The 12,618-nt window shown below is 37.4% G+C and overlaps 1 protein-coding gene across 4 annotated transcripts in view; it reads right to left on the bottom strand.

Annotated features, from left to right (window-relative positions):
• Positions 1-12,618, bottom strand: part of ppp4r4 (protein phosphatase 4, regulatory subunit 4) — a 98,220-nt gene that overhangs the window by 61,110 nt on the left and 24,492 nt on the right. For 3 of the 4 annotated variants that reach the window (XM_052016997.1, XM_052016980.1, XM_052016989.1), the window contains exon 3: positions 12,216-12,365. The exons of the other annotated variant lie outside the window; for it this stretch is intronic. In XM_052016997.1, coding sequence (XP_051872957.1) covers positions 12,216-12,365 — 150 coding nt within the window. The remainder of the gene's footprint in view (positions 1-12,215; positions 12,366-12,618) is intronic. 4 annotated transcript variants of the gene reach the window in all.

Genomic DNA, 12,618 nt, shown 5'->3' with positions numbered 1-12,618 from the left:
GCATTATATACTGACTTGCATTATATAATTCTGGCTTTGTGATTCAACATTTCTGTTGGAGTTTTGAATAGAGATCAGAATTAGTTGGACATGTTGCGAATCAAAAGTGTACTCTGACACCAGGTTCTTTCAATTATATAGGACCTTGGCGATACCATATGTGGAGTATTATGCACAGTTTTGGTCTCCTTAACCAAAAAAGAAGGATAGTCACAATAAAGGGAGTGAAGCAAAGATTCACCAGACTGGTTCCTGGGACAGCAGGTCTGTCATATAAGGAGGGATTGAATATTCTCTATGGTCTCGAGCTTAGGAGATGATCTCACTGAAACATTCAAATTTCTCAGAGGGCTAGACAGGTTAGATACGGAAAGAATGTTTCCCTTAGTTTAAAAGCCTCGAACAAGGGTTCAAAGTCTCATAAGGGGTAGACCATATAGGATTGTAATAAGGAGAAATTTCTTCACTCAGAGGGTGGTGAATCTTTAGAATTCTCTACCCCGGGGTGCTTAGTCATTGGTGAATTCAAAGCAGAAATCAAAGAATTTCTGGATATTAGAGAAGTCAAGTGAGAAAAGACAGCACAGGAAAATGGTGTTGCAGTACTAAATCAATTGTGATCTTATTGAACAGCAGCGCAGGTTTGGGGAGCAAATGGCCTCTCCCTGCTCCTGGTTCTTAATTTCTTTGTTCAATTTCACCCTTGCCTTATTTATCAAATAACTAGCTTACAAATTTTCCTTTCTTTTTGCAACATTTACCTATGTTAACTTTCCATTCAGGCTTTCCCAAGGTCATTTTCTATTTTCCATATTAATTCCTCATTTAGTTTCAAAATTCATTCATATATCTCCCATCCACCCTGAAATTACCCCTCAAATCAGCACAATCAATTTTCTGCCAATTTCTCATTCATGCCAAAATTTTGCTTTCAATCTCTACATCTTTGAAATTAGTTAATATTCTTGTATAGAGCTTCATTGTGACTTTTGAAAGTCTAGATTATCTGCTTTTATGTTCTTAAGTGCATAAGAGAAAGCAACAGTAGCAGTAAAACAAACAGCTTGTGAAAACAGACTGTAAGATACCATGAAGGAGAAACATGAGAAAGTCGACCTCCTATTTCTCCAGAAATGCCAATTGATAAAGTAAATTGACAAGTAAGTAAAGGTAGAAGAGTTTTATTCGGTCTCAATTTCACTTCAAACTTAGAGTTTAGAAGTATACCAGACAGAAATGCCAAATTCTAAGGTGAGATACCCAAAATTGTGAAGAGGGCTTCATCAGCTCACAGGAAATAACATTCCATTAAAAGCACAGTTCACGTCCAAGCAGAGACTGATAAAATGGAAAATTTGTCAAGTAAGTGGAGGTACTGCAGTACAAATTATCTGTTCATTACTAGCAAACTGTCAATCTTATTCAAAAGGTTTTATGAATAGCTGGTATATATTTACATTGGTTTATAATTGGAATCACTACTCAGTTGGGCTAAAGACTATTTGAGACAGAGCAGATTTAGTATTAATATCAAGTGCACTGTGTTGGAAAAATAAATACGAACACATCTTATGGGTCTCACCAACTACACATTTCAGATGTCAGCTATAACTGTGCATTCATCTCCGAAACTCATTAAAGAGATTTGAGAGCAAAATTTTAGGCTGGCACTAATGCAGGACAGTGGAAGAGTTCAGAGATGACATCTTTCAATTTAGATATTAAACTGAGATCCTATCTGCAATCTCAGGTGGATGTAAAAGATTCTATGGCAGAATTTCAAAAGACAGCAGGAGAGTTCACACTGGTGTCCAAGCTAATGTTTACCTCTCCACCAATATAACATAAATAAATTATCTAATTATTATTACCTTGGTGCTTGTGGGAATTTGCTGCCAATATGTTGTTTGGTGTGCTCCCTACATTTGACCCATACTTCATTAGCCATAATCGTTGGAAATCCTGAGGTCGCAGAAGGTGATTTTTTTTCTGCTATTTAGACTCAAGTGCACAATGGCTGTTAGCTGAAAGCCCCGTAGTGCCAACTTACAAAGGATAACACACCAAATACTTTGGGTGCACATAACATTATGTCACTATTTAGAATTGGTTAAGTTTAAAATTTCTGTATTAATATTAATTTGTCCCTGTTACTTAAGGCTTGTTCATTTCAGTGCAAGTACCTTTTTAAACAGAAAGGTATGCCTTGATTGCTGTCATGCTAACTATGGAACTCATTTATTGTTTGAGTTTACTTATTCTTTTGTTTCCCATCTCTTACTTTCCTATCTCTAAATCTAATCTCTTTCCTTATTTTTATCTCGCTTTCCATGTCTATTTTGTCATTGAATTCCTTCCTCTAACTAAAACTTCCTGGTTCAGACTCTTCATCACTCATTAACGATTCTTTCATCTGCTTAGAAAGAGAAATGCAGTTACCTGACCTGTTCACATGGGTCAGTTATTATTCGCATAGTATTTTTCATTTGCTTATCAAAAATCTGGACTGGAGTTTAACACGCTTCTAAATTAGTTTGGGCCTCAAATGCTCCATTTATATTACACAAAGTATGAGCAGTATGAGCAAAGCCAAAACTGCTTCATGCCAATGCTAAACTTGTAGCATAAGCAAGCAGTTAAAAACTAGTGTTACCAATAAAGTACAATAACAACATCGAACAAGACCATAATGAACTCTCACACATTCCTACAATGTTACTGACACAATGGCTCAGATCTTGTGATAAGAGTAATGGTGAATAAATCAGCACCCAATATAAGTGAGGAGTAAACTGGAAACTGACATGTGTGCTTAACCAAGGAAATTGAGAGTTTGGTATGCAAGTTACCATGCTCCGAGAAGCTTTGTTTCAATAATATTTACCAAGTAGTAAACATATTAGGGCATGAAGTAGGGTACATACAAAATAAAAAAAGTGCAGGCTGCAGCTCAGTTTACACAACTCTCACCCATGTATACAGGTTCATGTCCCATTCCAAGACAATTGACTGAAAAAAATTTAGACCAAGTCTGGAGTGCAGTGCCGTACTTTAATCAAAGGCCCCAAGACTGTAACAGACTCACAATTTTGAAGAACTGGAGAGCTGTTCTGGTGCCTTGGCTCAAATTTATCCCTTAATCAACATAATTTAAAGAAACAGATTTCATTGTCATTTTCACATTACTGTTTGTAGTAGATTCCTACAACGTCTCCTGCATCACAATTGCGATTATATTCCAAAAGGAAATTTTTAATTGGCTGTATACCGCTTTGGGACAAGCGGAGATTGTGCATAAATAATGTTTTCCCTTCATTAAATTCCCCCAAGAAAGTTAAAGACCAACTTGTCTTAATTCCTGCCAGCATTACCTCCGGCACTAAAAAAATTAGTTCTAAAACAGTGGGTCATCAATCCTTCAGATTTTTAATATTACTGGAGATTTATTGAGGTTTTACATGCACAGTTTCCCCAAAAGAAATTTATGGGAAAAAACTAGCTCCATTAATCAGGGCAGAAGTTTCTGCAACATTACAACGACTCCCCAGGTTACAAATGACTTGACTTATGGAAATCTAACTTTACGCAAATTCTCCCATACATTTTTAAAGCATTTTTCAAGCTGTTCATAATAATAATAATGTTTTATGGTATTCATTAATAACCAGATACAGTACATATTCTATTATTTTAATTATGAGTAGTGTTAAGGTGATTATTCAATGAAATGAAAGTATGAAAACCAATTCCTTACCTATCGCTGCATCTTTCCAATGGGTACAACTACCCATCGGAAAGAAAGATGCCGTGTAAAAATAAAACAGACTTGTCCACAAGTAAATATAAATTTTCAGAAAGGAGCTTTCTTTTTTAAAAAAAGTCAAGTGACCTCTCTTTTCAGTTCTTTATCTTAAATACTAAACAATTAATGCAACATTTTACCACAGCAAAGAAAACTATTCACTTCTTACAGTTAAATTTAAAACACACAAAAATACCTAGCTTAATTGCTCCACCATCTTTTCTTCTGGTGTGACAGAAACACTTTTATTTATTCTAAAATATTGTATTTACAGCATAAAAACAGGTCATTCCAGCCATAACTCCATATTCACTTCAGGCCTCCTCCCATCCCTCCACCTCTGTTCCCCTCAATAGCTTCAATTTACTTTCTCACGCATTAAAAGCATCTTTGCTATTTGCCTCATCTTCTCCCTCTTGTCATGAATTTTGCATTTTTAATCAGGCTGGGTAAAGAAGTTCCTCCTAAATTACAATTAGATTTATTAGGGAATATTCCCAAGATAGCTCTTGCTTCTGGTCTCACCCATTTCACTACACTGAAGATGTTCCTATTTTCTACATTTCTTCAGAAAAAAGAAAGTAAATCAAGAGTAGACCATTCAGCCCTTTTGAGACTGTTCCACAATTCATTATGACCATGGCTGATCCTCATCTCAAACCATACTCCTGCTCTCACCCCACACTCCTTGAAGGCTTGTGTTTAGAAATCTATCTTCTTCTTGAACCTATTTAGCCATATATTCCCCACTGCTTTGTGATTGGGAATGCCATAGGTATATCACCCTTCGAGTGAAGAAATTTCTCTTCATCTCTGTCTTAGATGGCTTGCTGTATATCCTGAGGCTGTGACTCTTTGGTCCTAGATACCTACACCCATTCCACCCTCTTCCCCAGCCAAGGGCAATATTTTCCCTACATCCAGTCTGTCTAGCTCTGTCAGGATTTTTTATGTTTCAATGAGAACCTGTCTTCTTCTAAATGCAAGCGAATACTAGCCAGTCAACTCAATCTCTCCTCATACTATAATCCTGCCATTCCAGGAATCAGACTAATGAATGTTTGCTACACTCCTTCTACAGAAGTGCATTGTTAAGTAAGGAAATGAAATCTGTACACATTATTCCAGATGTAGTCTCACCAAGCCCTTCTTAACTGCTTGTTTCACCTGCACATTTGGCTTTCAGTGAATGGGTACAGGTCCCTTTGTACAGCAATATTTCCCAAGCTTTCACCATTTAAATAATTCACTACCTTTGTTTTTGATGCCCATGTGGATAACTTTATATTATACTGCATCTGCCAAATATTTGCCTATTCATTCAATTTGTCTAAATTGCCTTAAAGCCTGTTTACATCCCCCTCACAAACTCGCAGTTTTTTGTCATCGGCAAATATAAATTTAACCAAAATAACCAAATTGTTGATATTTACTGTAAATAGCTAAGATCCCTGTAGTATACCACTAGCCACCATCTCCTATCCGGAAAAAGATCCATTTACTCTTCCTTTGATTCTCAGTCCATGTCAGCATATTAGCCCCAATCCCATGTGCTTTAGTTTTGGACACTAACTTCTTATGTAGTACTTAGTTATAGGTCTTCTAAAAATCTAAGTACACTGCATCTATTGGTTCTCCCTTATCTATTCCACCAGTTACATCCTCAAAATATTCAGGTTTATCAAATATGATTTCTCTTTCATAAACCCATGTCCACTTTGTCTAATCCCACTGATATTTTCTAAATGTCCTATTATCAATTCCTTTAGAATGGACTCTTAGCATTTTCCCTCCCATTGATGCAAGGCTAACAACTCTGTAGTTCCCAGTTTTTTTTCTCTCCTTTTTCAAAATATTTCCTACCAATCTTCAGACTCTGCTCCAGTTATTATAGAATGTTGGAAGGTGACAACCAATGCATCCACTATTTCCATGGCTACCTCTTTTAGTATTCTGGGATACAGTTCACAAGGCCCTGGGGATTTCTCAGTTTTCTGTGACATTAATTTCTCCAGCATTTTTTTTAAATATCAATTATTTTCAATTCTTCGATATCTTTCCCTAGCATTCCTGGGAAGGCATTTATGTTTTCTGTCATGAATAGAGAACAAGCATATTTGTCTGGAACACAAAACAGTCTTTGTTTCTGCCCTAACAAGGCTCATTCTCCCAACTCGCACCACTCCCCCCCCCCCCCCCACCGAACATCAAAGAGTGCATTGGTGCTGCTTCCTGCACTCATACAGACAAAAATTTCCATGCTGCTCTCACCTTCAGGTGATCCATTTCAGATTCTTCCCTTCCCTGTCTGATTCCATGTCTCCAACTCAGGGGTAGACTATCCACAAATATCTACTATAATCTACAGACTTTCACAGCTACCTTAACTATACTTCATTCCACCCTGCCACTTGTGAGGACTCCATTCCATTGTCCCATTGAACCACCTCCTTCACATTTGCACAAATCACAAGACATGCTGCACAATTCCCTCTGAAATGTCTTCCTTTCTAAACTGTGGTTTCCAGTCTACCTTACTATTTCCCACTCCTCTGCTTTCATCCCCTCTCCTCCTGGACAAAGCAGGAACAGGGTTCCTTCTGATCCTCACCTTCTACCCATCAGTCTCTGCTTTAAGACAGATCATACTTCATAATTTCCACCAGCTCCAACAAGATTCCACCACCAGACACAAGTTCCCTCCCTTTTCAGCATTTCAAAGGGATCACTCCCTTTTCAACTCCCTAATCTACTCTTCCATCCCCACCAACCACTTTGCAGAGCACCTGCACTCAGTCCACAAGAGTGACCTTGAGCTTCCCATTGGCTGGCATTTTAATTCTCCATTTAACTCCCACTCTGACCTATCCATCAGTAACCTGCTGGACTGTAACAATGAGGGGCAATGCAAACATAAGCAATAACATTTCATCTTCCATCTGGGTACATTTTGACCTTCAGGACTGAATAATGAGTTTTCCAACTATATTGGTAACTTGCTGTTTCTTTCTGGTTATATTACAATTGGCGATCTCTGACATTCATTTAGGCCGAATTTTTCTTTTCCTATCTGTCTGGCTGAGCATGTCCCACAGCCTTGTCTGTTACACGTTGCAGAAATAAGTATAATGTGCTTCTAACTGCTTCTCTGATGGCAATATTAACTCATTTCATCTCACCTTATCAGAGACATCCCCTTTGTTCTATCTTTCCCTGTCCCACTTTCTCTGCTACGGAAAACTATTTTCTCTCTTTCCCATTTCTGACGAAGGGTCTCAGAGCTGAAACATTAATTGTTTCTCTCTCCACAGATGCTACTTAATCAGTTAAGTGTTTCTAGCATTTTCAATTTTTAAAATATTTTTGTTAAATTATTTTGCCATTTCTTTGCTCCCCATTATAAACTGTCCTGTTTCTGACTATGAAGTACCTACATTTGTCTTCATTTAACTTTCTCCTTCAATATACTTGTAGAAACTTTTACAGTCCACTTTTATGTCCTTTGAAAGTTTTCCTATTTTCATCACACGATTGGTCTTTTGTAAAAATACCTGAAACATTAACTCTTTCTCTTTCCACAGATGATGCCTGACCTACTGAAATTTCCAGCATCTGCAGTTTTTTTGATTGATTAAACAGCAACAAAAAGACCAATTGGCAGAGACGCTCCTTTTTGGTGTCATTCTAGAAAATGCATTGTGTACCTTTTCCAGTGACCAGAACTTTTCACAGCACTGCAAGTGTGTTCAAACCAAAGTTTTGTACTAGTTTTACATAATTTCTGCTTTCCAATTCTGTCTCTCCAGAACGGATTTCCAGTACTTCTGTTTACTTTTTGATGATCTTATCAAATTGTGCTGTTTTTAGTGATTTACACATTTGATACATCCCCCTAATCCCTTCTTTCTTAACCTTCTGTGATACCATCTATGATACTTATATTTACATTGAGCAATATAACATAAAACAAAATGAAAAACAAGGATAAAAAAGGCAAACTGCAACAAGGTTACATTTCTCTAGTGACTGTGCAAATGAGTTACCATAGGTCAAATATTTAAAGTCAAGCAAGCTTCAAGAAATACAGTATAATTTAGAAGGCTAGCAGAACAGATAGTAAATATGATACTGTAATGTTTGATTCAAAACAGAAGTATAATGTTATTATTGTTGGGGATATCTACAATTGGTTTAAATAGTTTACAAAATTACCAAACATGCTTTAAAAGATAATAAATATATACTCCTGGTTGAAATATTATTCTTGGTTCAAAGTTAAATGGCCCTATGTTTGTGCTATGAATAATGCCAAGGTCATAAATGCTTCCAGACACGAAAATCAAGACTCCAGACACAACGAGTTAAACAAGAATTGCAAATTCCACATAGACAGCACCAGAGGTCAGGATTGAACCTGGATTACTACAGCTGCAAGGCAGCAATTCTACTAGCTGAGGAATTATGCACCTGATTGTCTGTAGATTTAAGCTATTTTTCCCTATCTTAGGATTCGTAAAGTTTGAAATTGCTTAATAACGCCACTTCCAGAAAACAAATGTTCATTTTATTTCTTCCCCATCTTCTACTAATACTAAACTTAAACAGTGTTTTGAAGCTACACTGAAACAAATGTGTTTGTGAGAAATGTGTTCATCACATTGTCTATCACATTGGCCCATATGTTATAGCCATTTGCCTACTGCATGTAGTCAGGACTTACTTTGGCTACATTGAGAAGGCTGATCTTGCTTGTCCAAAAGTTCTGGAATCAAGCAACCAAAGCCCTCAAACAACAACGGAATGACGTGTCCTGAATGGTCAGAATAAGCTAGATGTCACATTATTACACATTTTGAAATTAACTGGTAACACCCAAAATAAAAACATTACATAAACTTATTTATCTGCAGTCCTACCATCCTCATCAAAATCAAAGGGTTCCTGCATTTTGCCTTATGGGAATCTCAGTAAGATTCAGACTTGTCATTGGAATGGCAGTGGAGCACAAACGGCCAACGGGCCTCTGCTAATAAGTTCAGCATTTACACATTTCATGGCAATTCCAAAACCTGCCAATACTTATGCTGAGAAACACAACTTGCTCAAAGCCGAGCTGCCAACATCTATCTGAAAAGCTACAGCCATTGATTTTAACTAGAGGCTTATTCTGAACAAAGTGTCAGAATTCCTGAACTGTGATAGCAGAACCACATTCAAGTCTGTTGCTATTGGGGGTGTGAATGAGGGCCACAACATTCCAGGTCCCAAAGTTCATATTGTGGAGTGAATGTTACCTGTGCATGCTTTTTTTTTAAAAATAATGAGCAGTAGTTATGTACTAGCTGCATTGCATATGGACTGCAGAGGGCAAAGTCGTACTCCAGTGGCAAGGGGAACCAAAACAATAATGGGACTAGCTGGACTGCTCTTCCATTGAGCCAATGTATACTTGATAGACTGAATGGCCTCCTACCATGCTGCAAACACTGATTTTTGTGACAATGCATTTAACTGATGCAAATGAATCAAAAAAATGACTATTAAATTATTTTTTAAATATCACATATTTGGCTCTACTTTTCCACCCACTGAATTCAAATTAATGGGTCCACAGCAGATGGCTGGCAAAAAGATGAGGGACCAAGCATTAAATCTCAGCTCAGCACGATGCTGCTCCGTGCCTGGACTCAGTACCAAGTCCAGCAGCAGTGCAGAAGGTCAGATGTGTGTTCCATACTTTAGGCCAGCACAGTTGTATAGCTAGTAGAGCAGCTGTCTCACAGCTCAGAGCAACCTGGGTTCAATCCTGACCTCTAGTGCTACGTGGAGTTTGCATGTTTTCCCTGTGATTGTATGCATTTCCCCCAGGTTCTCCGACTACCTCCCATATTCCAAGGCCTGCTAGTTGATAGATTAATTGGTCATTGTAAATTTCCCCTAGTATGCAAGGGGGAGGCAAAAATTGGGGAGAATAAAGTGGGATTAGTGTAGGATTAGGGTAATTGGGTGCTTGATGGTCAGTACAGACTCAGTGGGCCAAAGGGGCTCTTTCTGTGCTGTATGAATATGATGATTCGCTGTAATTCTTATAACTCCAACTTACATTTGAAGACTTGGAAGTCAAAGACATACTAAACAGTAGAGAGTGGATGAGCAGAAGTTCTACCTACACTGGAGCATGATCCAGTCCTTCATTCTTTTTCCAATAGAATCTCGGCAGTTAATGCCAACTTTATTCAATATTGTGGGATGACATGAGCTTTCCTGTTGAATAATAATTACAATTAACACTTCCACATCCTTCCCAAGTATTCCAGTATACCCAAGTTCTTCTGAAAATGGACATCTACTACTACTTTTGCTGTCCTCATCTACCTTATAGTGTTGAGGGGAGATGCAGATTTCTTTGCTTGACTACTTTAACTTTTTTTGCAATGAGAGTTTCTGCCTTAATGGACTACTATTTCCATAAAAATGGGAAAAAGGGAAATTAGGGCAGAGAAGAGAGCTTAAATCAAGTATGTATTGCAGGGCTTAAAATTTAATTTTTTTTTTAATTGGGTATCTCCACAGGGAAATGGAAGAAAAATTAGCAGAATGCAAAAGCATCCAAGGAGGTAACTGGTGATGCAGCAGTTGGCATGAGTGACCTACTTAACCAGGAAATGAGCCACACACCTATTTCCACTTAGGGAGCAGATAAAATAATTTATACAAATTTCAACGTTTTCCTAGGTACAAAAACACAAGTGGTCTAAGCATCTAATCACAACTGTTACAGCACAGAAAGAAGCCATGTGGACTGTTGAATCATTATTTTTTTTATGCAAGAGCAATCTAGTCCCACTGCCATGCTCTCTCTTCATACCCCTGTAAATTCTTCTTCCCTTTCAGACCCTTACACAGCTCTCTTTTGAATGCTGCAGTTAAATATGCCTGCACTATTACTCCAGCCAGTGTGATCCAAATCTTAAACACTCATTACATAAAAATACATAAACATAATAATGGAACTCACTTGACCTAAAATGGGATCCTTCATGTTCCTATACAGTATACTTTAACCAAAGACAGACAGACAGACATTTAGTGGAATGACAGCTGAAACAAACAGATAAATTAATTCATTGTGGATGGTGAATGAACTATTGATTGCAATCAATTTCATCATCATTCTTTACTAAACCAGCACAATTATAATAAAATGCACTAACCCTACTTCCAGGCTTGCTTACCTTTTTCTTGGTGAACATCATTGGCTCTAGACTTGAAGTGAGCAAAGCACAAGCTCCTTCAGCTGCCACCCACAGTCCCACCAGCTGCCATCACCACCACTAGCCCAAGACCACATAATTCATGACTGCCTGCATGTTTCACTACCCCTTTACTCTATCTCACCAGCAAGATCTGTCCCTCATAATATGCCAGGAGGCTTTTTATTAAAGGCAACTGACTCTCCCCATCAGCCCTTTCTCCAGCCAGCTCTTATTTTTAAAATTATAATGCAAAGCATCCTGATTTGATGAGATATTTGAGATTCATTATGCGAGGTTAAAATAACATTCAACACCTGCTAATCTACATGTAGATTAAAGCCATTTGGCTTTAATCCCACATCGAACAAATAGCTAAATACTGCAGTGAACTTTAAGATACAAATCCTGAAAAGATACCACATTTCTAAACCCTTTCTATGATGTAATAAAAAGATTTTTGAAATATGACCTGCTAGGAATCAGTGTAGAGGCTGTGACTTACTTCTGCCCAAATACAATAATTCATAAAGAACTCTTTCTGCTACGACAGATTCTTCACAATAGAATGTGGTAACAGCTGTTATTTAAGTGTTTTTTTCACCAGTAATATTCTCTTTGGATGCAACAAAAGTGGTCTTAAGTACCTAAACCTTTCCAAGGGGAAAAAAAACATTCAACTGCATTCAACAGTAATAAGACAGTCAGATATGAGATAATAACCAAGGAGCACTGATCTCTGTGATCCACAAGCAATAATTTTTTAATTTGTTTGGTATTATTTTTCATGCCCATTATTGAGTAAAAGATCATTAAACGAAACAAAAAAAATATGCATGGGAGGCAAGATTAATACGACAAATGACCCAGATTATAAAATTGGTACAATTTCTAACATTGCTTTATTGACTGAATAGTTAAAAATGCCCATTGGTAGTAACTGTTGCCTATATTTTGTTTGCACTGATAGCTCAAACATATTATCCATTAATAGTAAATAGTACTCATATTTCACATTTTAGATCTGTCTACAAATCCTACCATTATCAGAAGCATACAAAGAAAATACAGGAGGAAATAAAAAGGGTGAAAAAAATGTCATACTTCGTACTGAGGAAACGAGGATTATACATCCACAAATAAAGGTTGAAGCACTTTACCTGATGTCCTCAGTGGATTTTTGAAACACAATTTTCTCCCTATTGAAGTCTCCAAGGGCCTGTGAAGAACTGAAGGAACGGGAAGATTGATATGATGCAACACTCCCGCCACCCCAATTTCGCACGTAGCAGTGTTGATGAGAGCTGTTGCTGAAATAGGAGAGAAAAAAATATGGGAGACAGATAGATAGTGGAAGATGATATGAAATCAGAACAAGCCATAGGGAGATTTTGAAAGCAAGGGTCCAAAGAAAAGTAAATATACAATTTAATAGACAAAAATGGACAACAGTTCAGAGGGGAGAGGAAATACAACAAAAATATTACTGATCAGTATGCTTAGAAGGGTACAGGGAAGACACAGAAGAAGAGCTCTGTATGCTTGTGACAATGTTGGCAATGA

The sequence above is a fragment of the Pristis pectinata genome, chromosome 1 (genome assembly GCF_009764475.1).
Source record: "Pristis pectinata isolate sPriPec2 chromosome 1, sPriPec2.1.pri, whole genome shotgun sequence".
NCBI classification, from domain to species: domain Eukaryota; kingdom Metazoa; phylum Chordata; class Chondrichthyes; order Rhinopristiformes; family Pristidae; genus Pristis; species Pristis pectinata.
This window is presented reverse-complemented; position numbering and strand designations above follow the sequence as displayed.